This window comes from Rhineura floridana, chromosome 2, assembly GCF_030035675.1.
Source record: "Rhineura floridana isolate rRhiFlo1 chromosome 2, rRhiFlo1.hap2, whole genome shotgun sequence".
Lineage (NCBI taxonomy): Eukaryota > Metazoa > Chordata > Lepidosauria > Squamata > Rhineuridae > Rhineura > Rhineura floridana.
In genome coordinates, this window is record NC_084481.1 from 46204552 (window position 1) to 46222383 (window position 17832).

Consider the following 17832-nt stretch of genomic DNA (forward strand, 5'->3'; position numbering starts at 1 on the left):
CAGTTACATTTTCTTCTAGCCAATCACCAATGTGAATCTCATCAGTGGCAATGCACTAACAAGCGATGCATCCCAGAAACCTGGCAGTGTGACCGAGAGGATGACTGTGGTGATAGCTCAGATGAGGATGCTTCTCATTGTGCAAGTAGGACCTGCCCTCCAGGCCAATTTAAATGCGACAATGGCCATTGCATCCCCCAGTCCTGGAAATGTGATGTGGATGATGACTGTGGTGATAACTCAGATGAGCCGATTCATGAATGCAGTAAGCAGAGCACAGCTTGTGTTACTTGACTGATTGATTGACTTTTCTTATACCCCATCCTTCCTCCTCATCGGAGACCATAGCAGCTAACAACAGTTCTTAAAACCATGCTAGTATATAGAATCCTAAATCAACAATTAATATTATAATAAACTCATACCAACTTTAAAATGGCAGTCACAGACAGTATACTCAGCAGCAGTGTGCAATTAATTACCAAAAGCCTGATGAAGTAAGAATGTTTTAAGGTGGCACCTAAACCCTGCCAAGGAGGTGGAAGAGCCTAATCTCAGTTGGATGGAAATTCCATAAATGGAGAGCTGCCATAGAGAAGACCTTGACCTGTACCACCTCTGTGCAAGTCCCACCCACTGGCAACACAAGCAAGGTCTCCTCTGCAGACCTTAATGTACAGATTGGGACATATTGAGGGAAATGCTCCTTCATGTACTTGGGTCCTAGGTCATACCTGGTCTTGAACACCAGTACCAATATCCTGAATTGTGCCCAGTGGTTAACAGGCAGCCATTGCAGAGAATCAGAGTAATATTCTCCAACCTTGGTGCTCAGATAGCAACCTGGCAATGGTATTCTGCAGCTTCTGGACTGTTCTCCAGGGCAGTCCCATGTAGCATGTATTGCACTAGTTCAAAGGAGAGGTTATTAAATCATGGATCACTGATGCTAGGCTACCCCAGTCCAGGAACAACTGTAGGTGGTGGACCATGTGTGTGTGTGTGTGTGTTCATATTATGGATCTTAATACTATCAGGAGAAAGTGGTGATCAGGGCATGGATATGATTAAGAGTGAGATTAGGTGAGGACCAACCCTGTCGTGAGTGAGTGTCATGAGTGAGGTGCCCACCTCAGGTGGCAGATTTGGGGTGCTATTAAAGACAAATGGCAAATAGTTTTATTTATTTATATATACGTGAAAATGCCCAGAGCTGTGGTTTAGATCTTCTGCCTCAGGCAAGAAAACGTGTATAATGTTGGCATTCTGTGTTGTGTAATCTGTTTTGAGGGCTTTATACATTTTAATATAAATAAATCTGGGGCAGGCTATGGTGTCTGTATGTTATATATCCTGTACAACACATTTTCTGAAAGTTATTTGGCAGCAGAGCAAAACAACTATAATAAATAAAAATAAGAGGAACTCCTTCAAAGCTGGAGTAATCAAATGTTGACTCTTCCTTTTATTTTAGTGGGTCCTGCCTATCGATGTGATAACCACACAGAATTCAGCTGTAGAACCAATTATCGTTGTGTCCCATTCTGGGCTGTATGCAACGGTCGCAATGATTGCAGAGACAACAGCGATGAACAAGGCTGTGGTATGTTTACAGGCTGTGAAATGTGCCTGGAAAATCATCATATACTTCAGGTGTCATTCAAGATGTAAAGCAACTAATACTGCCTGATCTGAAATGCATGCATTTGCATTCATACCTATTTCACAAATTAGGCCACAAATGAGTGTGCAATGAAAAACCGGTTAGCAACATGCCATTCTAATTACTGCTTGTCATTTAATATGACCTTGCAGGATTTTTAATGCGGTTAAAATGATGGCTGCATTGACATTTGCTAGATAGGGCTGGAGGACATTCCTGGTTAGGGATTACTCCTCCTACTGGCCGTGACAGGCAGGGTCTCTAAGCTTCTTGGTTTCCTCTCCAGGGGGAGGAGGAGTCCCCCTCTCCAGACCGGCCCTGCCTGCAGTCAGTGAAGGTTGGGTGTTTTTCTCTTCTCTACTTTCAGAGCTTCCTTTCTTCAGCCTTTTAACTTTTTTTTACCTTTCCTATCACTCTTAGCATAGCTCTCCTTTCCTTACCTCGTTACCACTTTTTAGCTCATCTCTCGCCCTTCCCATTTGTTCTCTCTTCCTCTCCCCTGCCTTCGCTCCATGGGTCTGGGGTTTGGGAGGGTTAGTCGAACCTGGCTGGGCATCCTGGTGTCAGACTGGAGCTTTGAGCATGAGTGGAGTGTGGCTAGCAGCAGCATCTCAGCAATAGCGGCAGCCACTTGGACGGGATATTGTCCCCTTGCTCCGTGGAGCCATGTGTCCACAACACACGTACCGAGCAGGATCGCGGCTTCAGGCTCCCCTCCCCCACCTCCCCGGGAAGAATAAGCAGTGTGGCACGTAGCAAGGGGGTACATTGCTTTGGCTTCAGTGAGCACTATTCAGGAGGGGGTTGAGCAGCACCCGCTAAAGCGGCTCACCATTGCAGCGGGTTTTCCCTGCGCTTTTCTCTAAGCACAGGACAGCCAAGGCCTCCATCGTATGGCTTCACCAGCCTCTTCCTTCCCTTCCCACCAAGAACCCTGCCACGTGGGGGAGGTGATGGGCATAAGGGAGCCGCAGGAACAAGGCACAACGAGTGCATAGCCCGCACTTTCTCCATCCCTGAGCGGGGACAGCGAGGGGTGAACTTTCTGGATAAAGGTATGGAAGCTTCCCCCCCCACACACTGTGTTTCCCAAGTTCATTACTTGGGTTAGGGACCTTATCGCTTCTGAAATCAGTGGTTCTCTCCAACACGCCCTTAAACGTAAGTGTCCTACTCAGCGTGTGAGACACGAGACGAAGGCAAGACTGGAATTAATTCTTATTTTATTAGAGTAACGGTTACATCAAAGGCAGTGCGCTTCATAGACTTAACTGTGCTAACTCACTACTAACCCTAACTAATCTATCTAGGCATACTCTGCAGCATGTGAAGAAAGTTGACTCAGCATCCCAATCAGGGGGGCACGTCCTTAAGTAACGAAGGTCTTCTCCCGTAATCACTGACTTCTCCAAAGTTCCACCTTCTGACTGACCCGCGTCTCGTGTGGGGCGAGGGCGGGTGAGCTTGCACCGGCTCATCTGACAGTACAGGCTTGATAGGTGCTGGCTAGGCTTCAGGGGGCGGGGAAGCGTTTGAAGTGCCAGGCAGGAAGTCCTGAGGAGGTGGAGTTGGCGCCCGTGCCAGGTCATCCCCCAGCGGCTCTGTTGGGGTGTCTGTAGGTGGAGCGAGGTCTGCTTCAGCGGGAGAACTGTCCGTGGGAACTGGCAGACTGTCAGCTACACCCTCTCCCTCATTGTCCTCTACACCCCCTCCCTCATTGTCCTCGAAAGCCTCCTCTGCCTCTGATTCCTCTTCCTGCTCTAACTGGGGAAGCTGGAGCTTGATCATCTCCCTTCCCTGATCCTCCTGGGAATGCTGGGGCTCAACAGTAAGTGGCGCAGACACTCAAGGAGGCGCTCCCACAAGGGAAAGCGGAGGCGCATATCTCCCTCCAGCAACTCTAGCAGGGAGGACAGACATGGCAGTTTGCCATCACGACACAGCCATTCCAGATCCTCTTCTCTTTCTAATCCAGTCACCAGTCGGGGGCACACGGTGGATGAGCTAAGGCAGCAATAGGGGACAAGGATCTCCTTGGACGCAGTGAACTGCGGGGGGGAGTCAAGAGGTGCTCATCCGCCCAGACCCATGCAGGCCCTGCACCCTCGATGGCTCAGGCCCTGGCAGGTCACTGACCAACAGGAGGCACTGTCTGACTCTGAAGATCTGTCTGAGCCGGACAGGGAGGAGGGGGGGCTGTTGGGAGAGGACCTAGAGGTGATCCAGACGCAACCTAGGTTCTTCGCCCCAGAGGTTTTTCAACCCCTCTTCTTGAAGGTGTACAGAGTGTTGCATATGCCAGAGACAGAGGCGGGAAGCAAAGCACTCACCCCGTCAGCTTCGGCAGGAGCTAAAAAGGCTTTCCCTTTGATCAACACGAAGCAGGCTACTGTTCCTTTTCCTCAGGCATTTGATGATGTGTGGGATGCAGAATGGTCATCACCATGCAAATCAAAGCTGCCTGGTAAGTGGGCAAAGAAGCACTACGTCTTTGCTGAAAGGATCATGGCATGGCTGCATTTTCCCACAGTGGACCTGCCTATTGCCGCCCTTGCATACTCGGCAGTGATTCCAGCAGAAGGGGAGGGGGGCTTAAGGACCAATGCGACAAGCGGGTCGAAGGGGCTCTTCGCAAGAGTTTTGAAGCAGATGCGATCGGCTTTAGGACTGCGGCCACTTCCTCAGTTTTTTCCAGGGCAGTCTTTATTTGGGCAGAAGAGTTGAGTGCAAGGGATGATGTCCCACAATTCTTAAAGGATGGTTTAAAGAAAATGGCATATGCCTCAGCTCTATCTGCTGATGCATCGGTGGACGCCTTACAGTTCGCGGCACAGTCTGGCAGCATCTACTATGGCATGATGCAGTATTTGGCTCAGGCAGTGGGCAGTGGATGCAGGGTCACAGACTTGCCTCACTGCCCTACCCTTCTCAGGTTCCAAGTTATTCAGTGAACCACTGGAGGCTCACCTGGTGGAAACTAGAGACAAAAAGAAAGCACTCCCTATGGCCAAAAAAGAGGAATGGAAGAACAGATGGAACCAGTTTTTTCGTTCCTCAAGATAGCCCTCCACATTTAGAAGCCAGTCTTCTAACAGGTTTTTCTGGGGCAGACGAGGGGGTGGACATGCCTCCTCCACAAAATTGGGAGGTGCGTCTTTCTCAGGGAGGCCCAGAAGGATGCCAAAAAGTGGTCCTCCTCCTGACTGGCAGTTTCCAGAGGTCTCTCACGGGATGGGAGCAAGGCTGCTAGAGTTCACCCCCCGGTGGAGAGACATCACTTTGGACAACTGAGTGCTGGACACGGTGTCCATGGGTTATGCTATAGACAGTTTCTGCCCACCCTAAGGTGTCAAAAACCGGAGAAACACCGATGTTACCTGGAAGCCATTCAGCACTTGCTGAGCATTCAGGCGATAGAGCCAGTAGTTCCCTCAGAGAGGAAATTAGGGGTCTATTCGATTTTTTTCTTAGTAGACAAAAAGAATGCCGAAACAAAGGCTATATTAGATCTAAAATGGCCACAGGTGGGTGGCCAGGAAACATTTCAAACTGGAAATCCTTCAGTCCATAACTGTGGCGCTAAGAAATGGGGGATTGGCTGACCTCCCTGGATCTCTCCGAGGCGCATCTGCACATTCCAATTCTCAGGCAGCACAGGCGCTTTCTCCGGTTCTTAAGTGATGACACTTCCAGTATCGGACATTGCCTTTCGGCCTTTCCTCAGCACCGAGAATCTTCACCAAGGTGCTAGCAGCCATGTTGGCTCATCTCAGAACAATGGGGGTATGTGTACATCCCTACCTGGTTGACATCCTGGTGAGAGCACTGTCTATGGACCAGTCCCGGATAGACACCCATCTCACATTAGCATGGCTCCAGGGGCTGGGTTTTGTGGTAAACTTTGGAAAGAGCATGCTGACCCCATCCCAAACAATTTCTCACTTGGAAGTGGTACTGGACATGCGCCTTTTTCGTATGAGGCTCACCGAAGAAAGGGTGCTAAGACTACACCAGTTACTTCTGGAAGCTGCTTCATCCCCCGAAATGTACCTGATAAGTCTAGCTCAACTCCTAGGGTCCATGGTCTTGGCATATGATGTAGTTCCATGGGCTCAATTCCACTCAAGAACACTACAACTGCTCCTTCTACCCACCAGGATGCAATTCTACTATGACTCAGACGCTTGGTCATCATTCCTCCAGCTGTGAGAACAGAGCTCAGAAGCCCCAGTGGTTGATCCAAGAGGTCAGCCTGGAAGATCCCCCACGCATAATCATGACCTCAGATGCGAGTTTGTATGGATGGGGGATTCACCTGGATCACAATGTAGCACAGGGTATATGGTCAGCAGTGGAAACGGAGCTCAGCATAAATGTATTGGAGTTGCGGACCATCAGGCTGGGCCTGAAGGTCTGCGTCAGAGATCAAGGGGAAGCATCTCATACGCACAGACAACTCATCTGTGAAAGCGTATGTCAACAAACAAGGGGCACTCGATCGAAGGGTCTGATGATCGAGACAGAGCGTCTGTTCAAATGGGCGGAGTGGTATGTTGCCTCCCTGAAGGCCAAACACCTGGTGGGCACAAACAACTTTGTAGCCGACTGGCTCAGCAGGACAGCAATCGAGGTGGAATGGCAGCTGAATCCAGCAGTTTTTCAACAGGTGGTGTATCGGTGGGGAGAACCAATAGTGGATCTCTTTGCCAACCCCAAAGTCGCACAGCTTAGACAGGTTCTTCACAAGAACACCATGTCACCAGGCTCTGGGTACAAACGCCCTCGTGATGAAGTGGCCTCGGTCTTCTGTATGCTTTCCCCCCATTTGGGTTGATACAATGCACAGTTCAGTGGGTTCAGACATTGAGGGCGGAAATGATTCTTGTGGTGCCATATTGGCCACGACGTCCTTGGTTTCCAGACCTACTGAACATGTCAGTCGAGACACCTTGGCAGCTGCCAATTTGAACGGATCTTCCAATTCAAGGTCCAGTCTGCCACCCTTGACCAGAGCTGTTCCAGCTAACAGCCTGGAGGCTGAGCGGTTCTGGTTGGGTCACATGGGATTTAAGGGGAAGTGCTAGCCACTCTGCTGGCCTCACGTAGGCAGTCCACAAACAAGGTATACTCATCTACATGGAAGGTTTTCCTGTCCTGGTGCTCTGTGAACATAGTGAAACCTTTGTCTTGAGATGTTAAGGGTTCCCTAGGGTTTCTCCAGTTGGGTCTAGATAAGAGACTGCATGCAGCTACCATCAAGAGACAAGCGGCTGCACTTAGTAGCATTTTGTTCAGCCTGGGGGGTCCACTGCTCTCCTCCAATCCATTTCTCAAGCATTTTTTAAAAGGGGTGACACTTGTTTCCCCACAGACTATCCACGGGTTCCCAAACTGGAACCTTAACTGGGTATTAACAGCGTTAACAGGTCCGCCGTTCGAACCGATGGCTACCTGCCTCCTGAACCTGTTGACAGTTTTTCAAAACAGTTTTTCTGGTATCCATTATGTCAACACGCAGGGTTTCCGAGTTGGGGGCACTATCTTCGGACCCCCAACTGTGTGTGCTCCATCAGGACAAGGTGGTTCTCTGACCAGACTCAGTCTCCCTAAAGTCAACTCAGTTTTCCATCGGTCTCAGGAAGTGGTTTTACCTTCTTTTTGCCCCACTCCTTCCTGTGCTCAGGAACGTAGATGGTATTCACTAAATGTGAGGAGGGCACTTTGATTCTACCTAGACCATATATTAGAGTTCAGGAGGTCAGAGGCCCTCTTCATGTCTTTCTCTGGGAAGTTGAAGGGGTGTATGATGAGTACCTCCTCTATCTCCCGCTGGCTAAGAGCGGCTATAACACATGCATATGAGGCGCTGGGTAAGGAACCTCCACTGGGTACCACAGCACACCCAATTCGGGGGGTGGCAGCCTCAGCAGCATTTGAAGGGGGTTTCCCGATAGCGGATATCTGTAGGGTGGCTTCATGGGCTTCCCCACACACCTTCATCAGGCACTACAAAATAGACTCATTTTCATCAGCGGATGCTGCATTTGGTAGGAAGGTGCTCCAGAAGGTGTTGCCTCCCTAGCCAGAGGAATCCCACCCTGTGTACTAGTATACTGCTTTGTCATATCCCTAACCAGGAATGTCCTCTAGCCCTATCTAGCAAAAATGGAAATTTTATTTACCATGAATTTCTATTTGTAGATAGGGCTGGAGGACATTCCACCCACCTCTCATTCCTCTGCTTCGACCTTCTGGAGCGAGTGGTGGGGGAGTTAGGGCTTCTGCCAGCGCCTTACATTTTCACACATTGTTTAGTATTGTGTGTCTTCCTTTCTGTGTGACTTTCCCCCCAGTAGTTTGGTTCTGTTTAGGTCTGTCACTTTTCTCTAGCTACTACCTGGTACAGGCTCTCACTCTAAGGACGTCTGCATCATTGATGATAGGGGGTTTGAGGAGTTGTTCTGGCTCTGTCAGTTCGGTCTGGAGAGGGGGACGACTCCTCTCCCTCAAGAGGAGACCAAGAAGCTTAGAGACCCTGCCTGTCACGGCCAGTAGAAGGAGTCATCCCTAACCAGGAATGTCCTCCAACCCTATCTGCAAATAGAAATTCAAGGTAAGTAAAATTTCCATTTTTTCTTATGTGAATGTCTGGATTATCTGAAGCAGTCCTTCAGTCATGGGGTCACACTATCCAGTGAAATGACAATTACACTTAACTAAAGAAAGATTTCTCTCTCAGTTAGATCTAACCATTATAATACCCCCAATTGCACCCATTTTGGATGATTCAAAGGCAAGCTAAACCACTCACAAATCAGAGGAAGGAAAAACAGTAATCATAGTAATGTGGGAAACCTTTATATTCTAATGCTGATCAGGCCCAGAGATGTTTTCATGCTCAGCTTGCAAAAGATCAATCAATACGTTTATTGCTTAGTCCAAAGACCATTGCAGAACAACTTGCAACAGATCATAATATTTGGTCTGGGAGACAAATGTGATCCTCACTCGCCACAAACCTATTGGCTGGTTCCTTCACCTGTAGTGTATGTCATAGATTTTGGGTCTGAACCACCTGGAGTTGCTGCTGTTGCTATAATTATTTCTTTTCCTTCAGTCGTGTTCATTTTGCTTTTGACATTCTATAATCTGATGCTTGTGGATGGATTTGTAACTAACATGGATACTGGCCACATTTGCAAGTCATGCTAAACCAGCCTTTCCCAACCAGTGTGCCTTCAGATGTTGTTGGACCACAATTCCCATCTTTCCTGACCATTGGCAAGGATATCCACTTGCACAATGGAACTTTCCCCCTCTCTTCCCCCTGTGTGTGCCCCACATCCCCCAAATTTGCTCTGGAGGGCTGGGGAAAAGCCCCAAGCAAATTTAGAGGGCATGTGGTGGAAGAGAGGGAGGGAAGTTCTGTTGTGGAGGCAAAAATCCTTGACCTAATGGAATAAGTTATTTAGCACTACGTTGGATATAAGCCAGGCTCATATTTGGGTCTCATCCTGAAGGATAGTCTTCTCTAATATGGTCAGATGTTGGGAAGTCATATTCTTCCCCTTTTTGGTAGTTATATCATATATTGCATTGAAAAGCACTCTGCTGATTTTTTGCAAAAGCTAGACACAGAGAGAATTCTTGCCACAAAGTGCACATATTAAGAAATCACTTTGAAACAGATTTCTAAACTGCTTGACTTTTCATTGTACCATGTCTGCTGTACACCTGTTCTCATATTTGAGAAGGGCTGGTGTATTGGCTACTCTATGAGTTGTGTATATGTGTGTTCCAGAGGAGATGACTTGCGATCCTTTGGGAGATTTCCGCTGTGATAATCATCGTTGTATCCCACTGCGATGGAAGTGTGATGGGGATAATGACTGTGGAGATGACTCTGATGAACAAAACTGCAGTAAGATCTTTCCTTCCTTCTGACTGCTGATACTCTCAAAGAACTCAAATGTGAAATTGCTGATCTGCTAACTAAAATATGTAACTTGTCCCTCGGGTCCTCCTCCGTGCCTGAGGACTGGAAAGTGGCAAATGTAACGCCAATCTTCAAAAAGGGATCCAGAGGGGATCCCAGAAATTACAGGCCAGTTAGCTTAACTTCTGTCCCTGGAAAACTGGTAGAAAGTATGATTAAAGCTAGATTAACTAAGCACATAGAAGAACAAGCCTTGCTGAAGCAGAGCCAGCATGGCTTCTGCAAGGGAAAGTCCTGTCTCAGTAACCTATTAGAATTCTTTGAGAGTGTCAACAAGCATATAGATAGAGGTGATCCAGTGGACATTGTGTACTTAGACTTTCAAAAAGCGTTTGACAAGGTACCTCACCAAAGGCTTCTGAGGAAGCTTAGCAGTCATGGAATAAGAGGAGAGGTCCTCTTGTGGATAAGGAATTGGTTAAGAAGCAGAGAGTAGGAATAAACGGACAGTTCTCCCAATGGAGGGCTGTAGAAAGTGGAGTCCCTCAAGGATCGGTATTGGGACCTGTACTTTTCAACTTGTTCATTAATGACCTAGAATTAGGAGTGAGCAGTGAAGTGGCCAAGTTTGCTGACGACACTAAATTGTTCAAGGTTGTTAAAACAAAAAGGGATTGTGAAGAGCTCCAAAAAGATCTCTCCAAACTGAGTGAATGGGCGGAAAAATGGCAAATGCAATTCAATATAAACAAGTGTAAAATTATGCATATTGGAGCAAAAAATCTGAATTTCACATATACGCTCATGGGGTCTGAACTGGCAGTGACCGACCAGGAGAGAGACCTCGGGGTTGTAGTGGACAGCACGATGAAAATGTCGACCCAGTGTGCGGCAGCTGTGAAAAAGGCAAATTCCATGCTAGCGATAATTAGGAAAGGTATTGAAAATAAAACAGCCGATATCATAATGCCGTTGTATAAATCTATGGTGCGGCCGCATTTGGAATACTGTGTACAGTTCTGGTCGCCTCATCTCAAAAAGGATATTATAGAGTTGGAAAAGGTTCTGAAGAGGGCAACCAGAATGATCAAGGGGATGGAGCGACTCCCTTACGAGGAAAGGTTGCAGCATTTGGGGCTTTTTAGTTTAGAGAAAAGGCGGGTCAGAGGAGACATGATAGAAGTGTATAAAATTATGCATGGCATTGAGAAAGTGGATAGAGAAAAGTTCTTCTCCCTCTCTCATAATACTAGAACTCGTGGACATTCAAAGAAGCTGAATGTTGGAAGATTCAGGACAGACAAAAGGAAGTACTTCTTTACTCAGCGCATAGTTAAACTATGGAATTTGCTCCCACAAGATGCAGTAATGGCCACCAGCTTGGATGGCTTTAAAAGAAGATTAGACAAATTCATGGAGGACAGGGCTATCAATGGCTACTAGCCGTGATGGCTGTGCTGTGCCACCCTAGTCAGAGGCAGCATGCTTCTGAAAACCAGTTGCCGGAAGCCTCAGGAGGGGAGAGTGTTCTTGCACTCGGGTCCTGCTTGCGGGCTTCCCCCAGGCACCTGGTTGGCCACTGTGAGAACAGGATGCTGGACTAGATGGGCCACTGGCCTGATCCAGCAGGCTCTTCTTATGTTCTTATGATAGCTTGCACTGAAAGACTCTTTATATTCCCTGTGCAAATGGTGTATTTTCCCAGTTGCTGCTAAATGGTTTACCCTTTTTTGATCTGACCTTTTCAATCCACATAATTTAAAATGCTCTGCTAAAGCAACTCTCTGGTGTACAAAAATTGATAGGCAAATCCAAGGATTATAAACATTTTTGTATTGTATAAGATAAAGGTATTAATGGCACATGTTATACATTTTATCATTGGAAAAATAATTGTACAGCATGTTAAGTGTGCAGTATCACATGATGTACATGCTACGTTTTTAAAAATATTTTTCATACTTGTACAGTTTTCACAGGATCCAGGTGTGAAATGAGGCATCACTGTTGGATACTGCTGCATTGAGGGAACCTGGAACTAACCTGTACAATTTTATGGATGCCCTTAGATGTTTGGGGGGGAGGAAAGTTTCACTGCTTATCTGTAAATAAAATAAATAAAATAAATTTTATTCCATAATATAAAATCACTCATTACCGCAATAAAACAAATGCTTCTCTAATTTATTGTGTGTGTGTTTGCATGAGTGTAGATGATGGATGGACGGACGGACATCTCTGTAACAAGTCCTTCCCACGCTCAGTTCCATTTCGTATTCATATATTGCTCTTATTAACTTATCCATCGGACCAACAAATAATACTTTCCTAAACCATTCCTCAATATACAAAATATTAGATTTAGTGTCAATAAGATGTCATTTTCAACATGGAAGCTGTTGTTTTATATTCTTATATATCAATTCTATTAACTAGAATTCAGCAGTGATAGCATATTTCTTAGGCTGCAATCGAATGCTCCACCTCCCTGGGAGTGGAACTTCTTTCTGAGTAAATGGGCACAAGACTTGAGCTGTGTTTTTTGAAATATCTCAACATAATAATTCATTGTGTGTAGCATTTATACTGCATCTCTCTATTACAAGGTCCCCGTGAGTGCACAGAAAGTGAATATCGGTGTGAGAACCTGCGTTGCATTCCTTCTCGGTGGATCTGTGACCATGACAACGACTGTGAAGACAATTCAGATGAACGGGACTGTGGTGAGTATTGCAATTGAGCATTCTTATTTATGTATTTAAAATCTAACTTGTCTTTCAGGGCGTATTATGTATATAAATAAATAATAATAAGCACACACATCATAAAAATATCAGTCTTGAAAGTTCATTTGAAAACCAGTAATGGCCGGATGTGAGGATCCCACCTCAGACCACCACCTGTCAGGTCCCTCCAGTCAGAATCCTGGTTTTTATTTGTTCTCTCACCGGCTCTAGCACAGATCTTGCAAGATCCCACTGCTAGGCAGCACCACCAGCCACTCCCTATTTCACAATATTGCCTGGGGACTTTGCCTTAGTCTCCTTCTGGCTATTGTTACTTTGTGTCTGAGTGCACTTGCAGGCCACAACCCCCCTGTATCTTTGTGCCAATAAAGCATACAGCCCTGGGTTGCCCTGGATACTTGATGATACACTATCTCTTCACTGCTGCCACCATTGATACTGTTTCCCAACCTTGGTAATTACCCTGCCCACCCTTCTGGTCTGTGAAAGCCCTAGCCAAGGATCAGGCTTTTGGTAAACCAATAATATATTTATTTATAAACACCAGGAAATAACAGGATTACTTTAGGTATATTTAACAAGCGTATGGTTTCATATAGTGTCACTCTTTGTTTCCAGTCATATATAATCTGCCTCAATACCAGCCAAATATAATCCAACCCACAACCAACTCCAACCCACAACCAACCGACCACCTCTCTCAACTGTCATCCTCTCATTTATACCTTCAGCCACTCAAAAGCTCAGCCAATCATCATACAGCATTCTCCAGCATTCTAGCCCATGTACTCCCCCTTCTCACTCAATCCACTTACCATGTTTACTTTAATAAACCCGCACTTACCATATTTACAGTTATCAAAATACAGGGGCATCACACAGGACAGTATGTATTTCCCTGGGGATGCAGTTCCAAAGATGTGGAGCCACCACTGAAAAAACCCGGTCTCTGGTACTAAAGCATTATGCAAGGCATTTGCAAATCAGCACTTCGTGTAAAAGAGATGTTTCAGTGTCACTTAACTCTATTTTAGAACTAAGGACTTGCCACCCAGGTTATTTCCAGTGCAACAGTGGGCACTGTGTTACAGAACGGTTCCGATGTGATGGAAGTGCAGATTGTCTGGATTTCTCTGATGAAGCAACTTGCCGTGAGTTTCTTGATCTGAGGCAATAACTTGTTGTGGATATAGGTCCTTTATAAACTTCCCATTTTTGGAGATGGGGGGAATAAACATTTAAGTCTATATTTTTTCTCCTGTAAGAAATATAAGAAATACTGAATTCTCTCACATAGAGCTGAAATAATAATAGGATTTTATCTGACTAAATCACATTCAGAGTAGACCCATTGAAATTAATGGACATGACTAATAAGACCATTTATTTCAGTGGATCTACCTTTGAGTATGACTTAGTGGGCATTGCCTTTGAAAAAAAATGTTTCCTTTTTCTGTTCTTATAACAATATGGTTTTAGAATGCAGTAAGTATTTAGCACCATCACACTGCAAAACAAAAGGGGGGAGAGGGAACCAGTACCACATCCTACTTGTACTCCAGAACCCAGTGAGTAAGGTGCCACTAATCCTTTTGGGGTCAGGATTTCACATAACCGTTACTTAGGATTATGTCAGCAATGTGAACAAAAATCAGGTTGTTGAAATTAATGAAAGAGTGAATTGAGGCTGTTGAAGAAGACATAGAATATAATAAACGTCTACAGTATATTATAAGGACAAAAATAATTGTGATATTAAAAATGAAGTTCTTATTTCCAGCCACCCGCTATCCTAATGGTACTTACTGTCCACGCACAATGTTTGAGTGCAAGAACCATGTCTGTATTCAGCTGTACTGGAAATGTGATGGTGACGATGACTGTGGAGACAGCTCGGATGAAGAACTTAACTTATGCTGTAAGCTAGAGAAAAAACTGTAAAGCTGTTGCCTGGATCAAAACATACACACACAAGGAGGCATGCCAAAAATGTGGGCACACCTAGCAGGATGCTTTTGTTTGTTTGCTCCTTGCACTCGCTCACCCTGCCATACCACAAGTTCCTTTCGAAAGTCCCCTCTGTTTTCAACATGTCATGGAGGGCTGACCTAGAACAAACACAGAGATCCAGTGGGCACATGGAATTAGTAGTATTGCTCTTTATATTCTGGCCTGTTCGTTTCTTACAGAAATTTCAGTACGTATCTAAAATTGTAACATAGCAGATGACAAGTAGAGGTTTCCTGGGCATGAAGATTCTTGTAGACTCTTCCTGTTTTCTTTTGTTGTTGTTTTCCATCTGGAAATTTGAAACATTTCTGGCCAGGAGAACACAAGGAGAACTCGCCCAGCTCTGCTTGTGGTATGCTCAGTAGGGCCAGTGTGGATATAAGATGTAATATAACATTGGCCTGTTAGTTAGGATCCAAGGATCAGGAATGGGCTCTGGGCCACAGCTTAGTTACTGGTACCCCTGTATTTGTATTAGAGTTAACATGTGTCAGATGTCAACAAAAAATCATTGTACAAAATGGCAGTGTGGAGACAGGAGGAACTGTGAGAGAGTCCATGACAAGTGAGACCTTGGCTTGTTTCCTGGCAGTGCAGGAGGAGGGAAGTGCCTGTGGTTTCAGCAATGTGCACCAGCACACTGCTCAATCACATTAAAACCGCAGTTTATTTTCATTATGGCTTGGTGTGATATGTGAACAAGGCCATTGTGTTTGCATTGGCCCACAGCTATCCAGAGTATTTTACTAAAATATCGTTGTCATTATCATCATTTATTTCCTGCCCTTCACCCAACAATTTTAAAATACGCATTGAAAACATTTTTCAAACAACCTAAAATCCCAAAATAAGGTGGATCCTGAAAATACATGTCTCAAGTGTCAACAGCCAGGGTAAAGAGGTGCATCTTCAGCATTACTGTACAGCAAAGTTGCCAAAATGCACCTCAGTGGGGAGGGAGTTCCACAATTTAGGGGCTGCCACAGAGAATGCGCTGTCCCAGGGGCTCCCACCCCCAGAGCTTCCAAGGGTGATAGAACTACCAAAAGGGCCCCCTCTGCTAATTTTAATACCCAAGAGGGTCTGTAGGGAAGGAGGCGGTCTTTCGATATTTGGGACCTAAGTCATTTAGAGCTTTAAAACACTTAACGTGAGCACCTTGAATTGGGCCCAGAAATAAACTGGCAACCAATGCAGCTGTTTTATAACAGGGTTATACGAGTTCTAAAAGGAACCCCTGCCGGTAATCTGGCTACTGCATTTTGGACCAATTGAAGTTTCCAAGTCATCCTCAAGGGCAGCCCCACATAGAGCAAATTGCAGTAATCCAATGTGGAAGTTACCAGAGTATGGAGTACTGTGGCCAAGTTATCTCTGTCCAAAAGGGGCCAGAGCTGGGAAATGGCATTTCTAGACACCGAGACCACCTGAGCCTCCAGTGACAATGTTGGACCCAGGAGTACTCCCAAGCTGTGAACCTGCTCCTTCCAGGGATGTGTAACTCCATCTAGAACAGGCTATCTCCCCACCTCCCAGACATGAGAACTCTGAACACATAACACTCTTCAGGATTCAGCCTCAATTTATTGGCCCATATCCAGCCCATCACGTTTATATGATGTCTATCAATAGTTCAGAGAATGTTTTAAAATAAGCTTTTAGACTGGCATCTTATACACAATATTTAAAGATCACTGATCTGTTTAATTTCAGTGGATATTGCTTGCGAGCCACCGTTCCGCTTCCGTTGTGGGAATAACCGCTGCATCTACAGCCATGAGCTGTGCAACAAAGTGGATGACTGTGGAGATGGAAGTGATGAGAAAGAAGAGCACTGTAGGTCTAGCCATGTGCCTAAAATGTGCCTAGTGATTCTAGATTAAGGCTGCTCTTAGGTTGTACTACTTTTAATATTTAGTTCACAAACATTCCAACCAGGTAAAATGGAACACACAGTGGTTTGTACTTGTCATGAAATATGTGGCCGTTTCCCATTTATTCAGTGCCAACAGCATGAATGTGGTGCTGTAAACCTTCCTAGCCAAGAATAAACATAAAATTAGTAAGGTACACGGTTGATGGTGAAATTCTGTGAACTGAGATCAGAGGTGAACTGAAAGGAGAGGTAAGCTTTACAAGCCCCTGGATTCTTTAGAAGCTCAGATTAGATCCGAGCTAGAGAAAATGTCCGATTCCCTGATTGACAAATGTTTTGCACCACCAAGACAGATTTCTCCTAGTCAAGCAAAGGCTTTGTCAGCCAGGAGGCATGGGGGCTTTAAGCAGCTGAAGATTGAACGCACTGAAAGCTCAGTCAGCATGCATGCTGTCCAGCTGCCGGACAGTAAATCTAGCTGAACCTTGGAGATTCCCTGTGAAGGTCTCCCAAGACTGGACAGGTAGCTTTGGCAATATTGTGACAGAAACTGAGGTGTGTGTGTGGGGAGCCCTTCCACCACAGGGAACCTTTAACGCAAGTGAGTTCTCCATGGTAGGTGGCTTTCCCTCCTTTTTTGTTCCTGCAGCCTCTCTATATAATATGTGGTATATTCCTAAAATACCCATATCTGCTCACCATGTTGCCCCATTGTCTATTCAGTGACATCTGTGATACTTTATAAAATACTATATGCTTGTGTGAGGAGTATGTTTACGTTTCCTTCATGCAGGTAGAGAACCCACTCCTAAACCTTGCACTACTGAAGAATTCAAGTGTGGCAATGGAAACTGCATCCCACTACACTATGTATGTGATAATTATGACGATTGTGGAGACCACTTTGATGAATTAGGCTGCAGTAAGTATGTGGAGAATAAATCGCTAATGTGAGAGGGTGTGTGGGTGCCCATGTGAACAGCTATTGGGAATCATTGTGAAATCCACTGAAACACAATAAATTCAGAAGCAGATATTGAGCCCTCTTCCCCAGTCGTCTGTAGTTGATGTATGATGTGCACGTCTCCCTTCCTCTATCCTTCCTCCTTTTCTGTCCTGACTCCTGCTGCATTGATGTTGGTGGCAGCAGCAGTCTTGTGTAGTGGAGGGTTGGGGTGAGCCTCTTCCATCCACTACACAACTCAAAGAACCTATGAGCTACAACCCACAAAAGGAAGACACCAGCAGCACTACTGTGCTGCCATCTCATGTTCTTGTGCCAGCTAGAAAGGAGGAGGGGTCCTGTAGGCCTCTCCCATTGTTTTAAACTATTATTTGTAATGAATGTTAAACAGGAAAGCAGAAGGATTATAAGGGGAAAATCAGGCCATTTGAATGTTCCTTTTAACGTTATTTTTTTTTCCCGGGAGTTCAGCAGGTTTTTTGCCTATTAGTGAATATATATATATATTTCATTGCTATTTATGTATTGGAGTTACCTATTAAACATTCTGTGGAAACCCATTTGCAGTGCAGTGTATACATGTACTCGTTTCCCTCCACTTGGCACTGGTTAGGCCTCATATTGAGTACTGCATCC

General features: G+C 45.5%; 1 protein-coding gene across 6 annotated transcripts in view; it reads left to right on the forward strand.

Annotated features, from left to right (window-relative positions):
- The window catches only part of LRP2 (LDL receptor related protein 2), a 221166-nt gene that overhangs the window by 171880 nt on the left and 31454 nt on the right, over positions 1–17832 (forward strand). For all 6 annotated transcript variants that reach the window (XM_061608563.1, XM_061608564.1, XM_061608567.1 and 3 more), the window contains 8 exons: positions 20–265; positions 1475–1603; positions 9465–9584; positions 12206–12322; positions 13381–13497; positions 14127–14264; positions 16070–16192; positions 17026–17154. In XM_061608563.1, the coding sequence (XP_061464547.1) occupies positions 20–265; positions 1475–1603; positions 9465–9584; positions 12206–12322; positions 13381–13497; positions 14127–14264; positions 16070–16192; positions 17026–17154 (1119 nt within the window). The remainder of the gene's footprint in view (positions 1–19; positions 266–1474; positions 1604–9464; positions 9585–12205; positions 12323–13380; positions 13498–14126; positions 14265–16069; positions 16193–17025; positions 17155–17832) is intronic.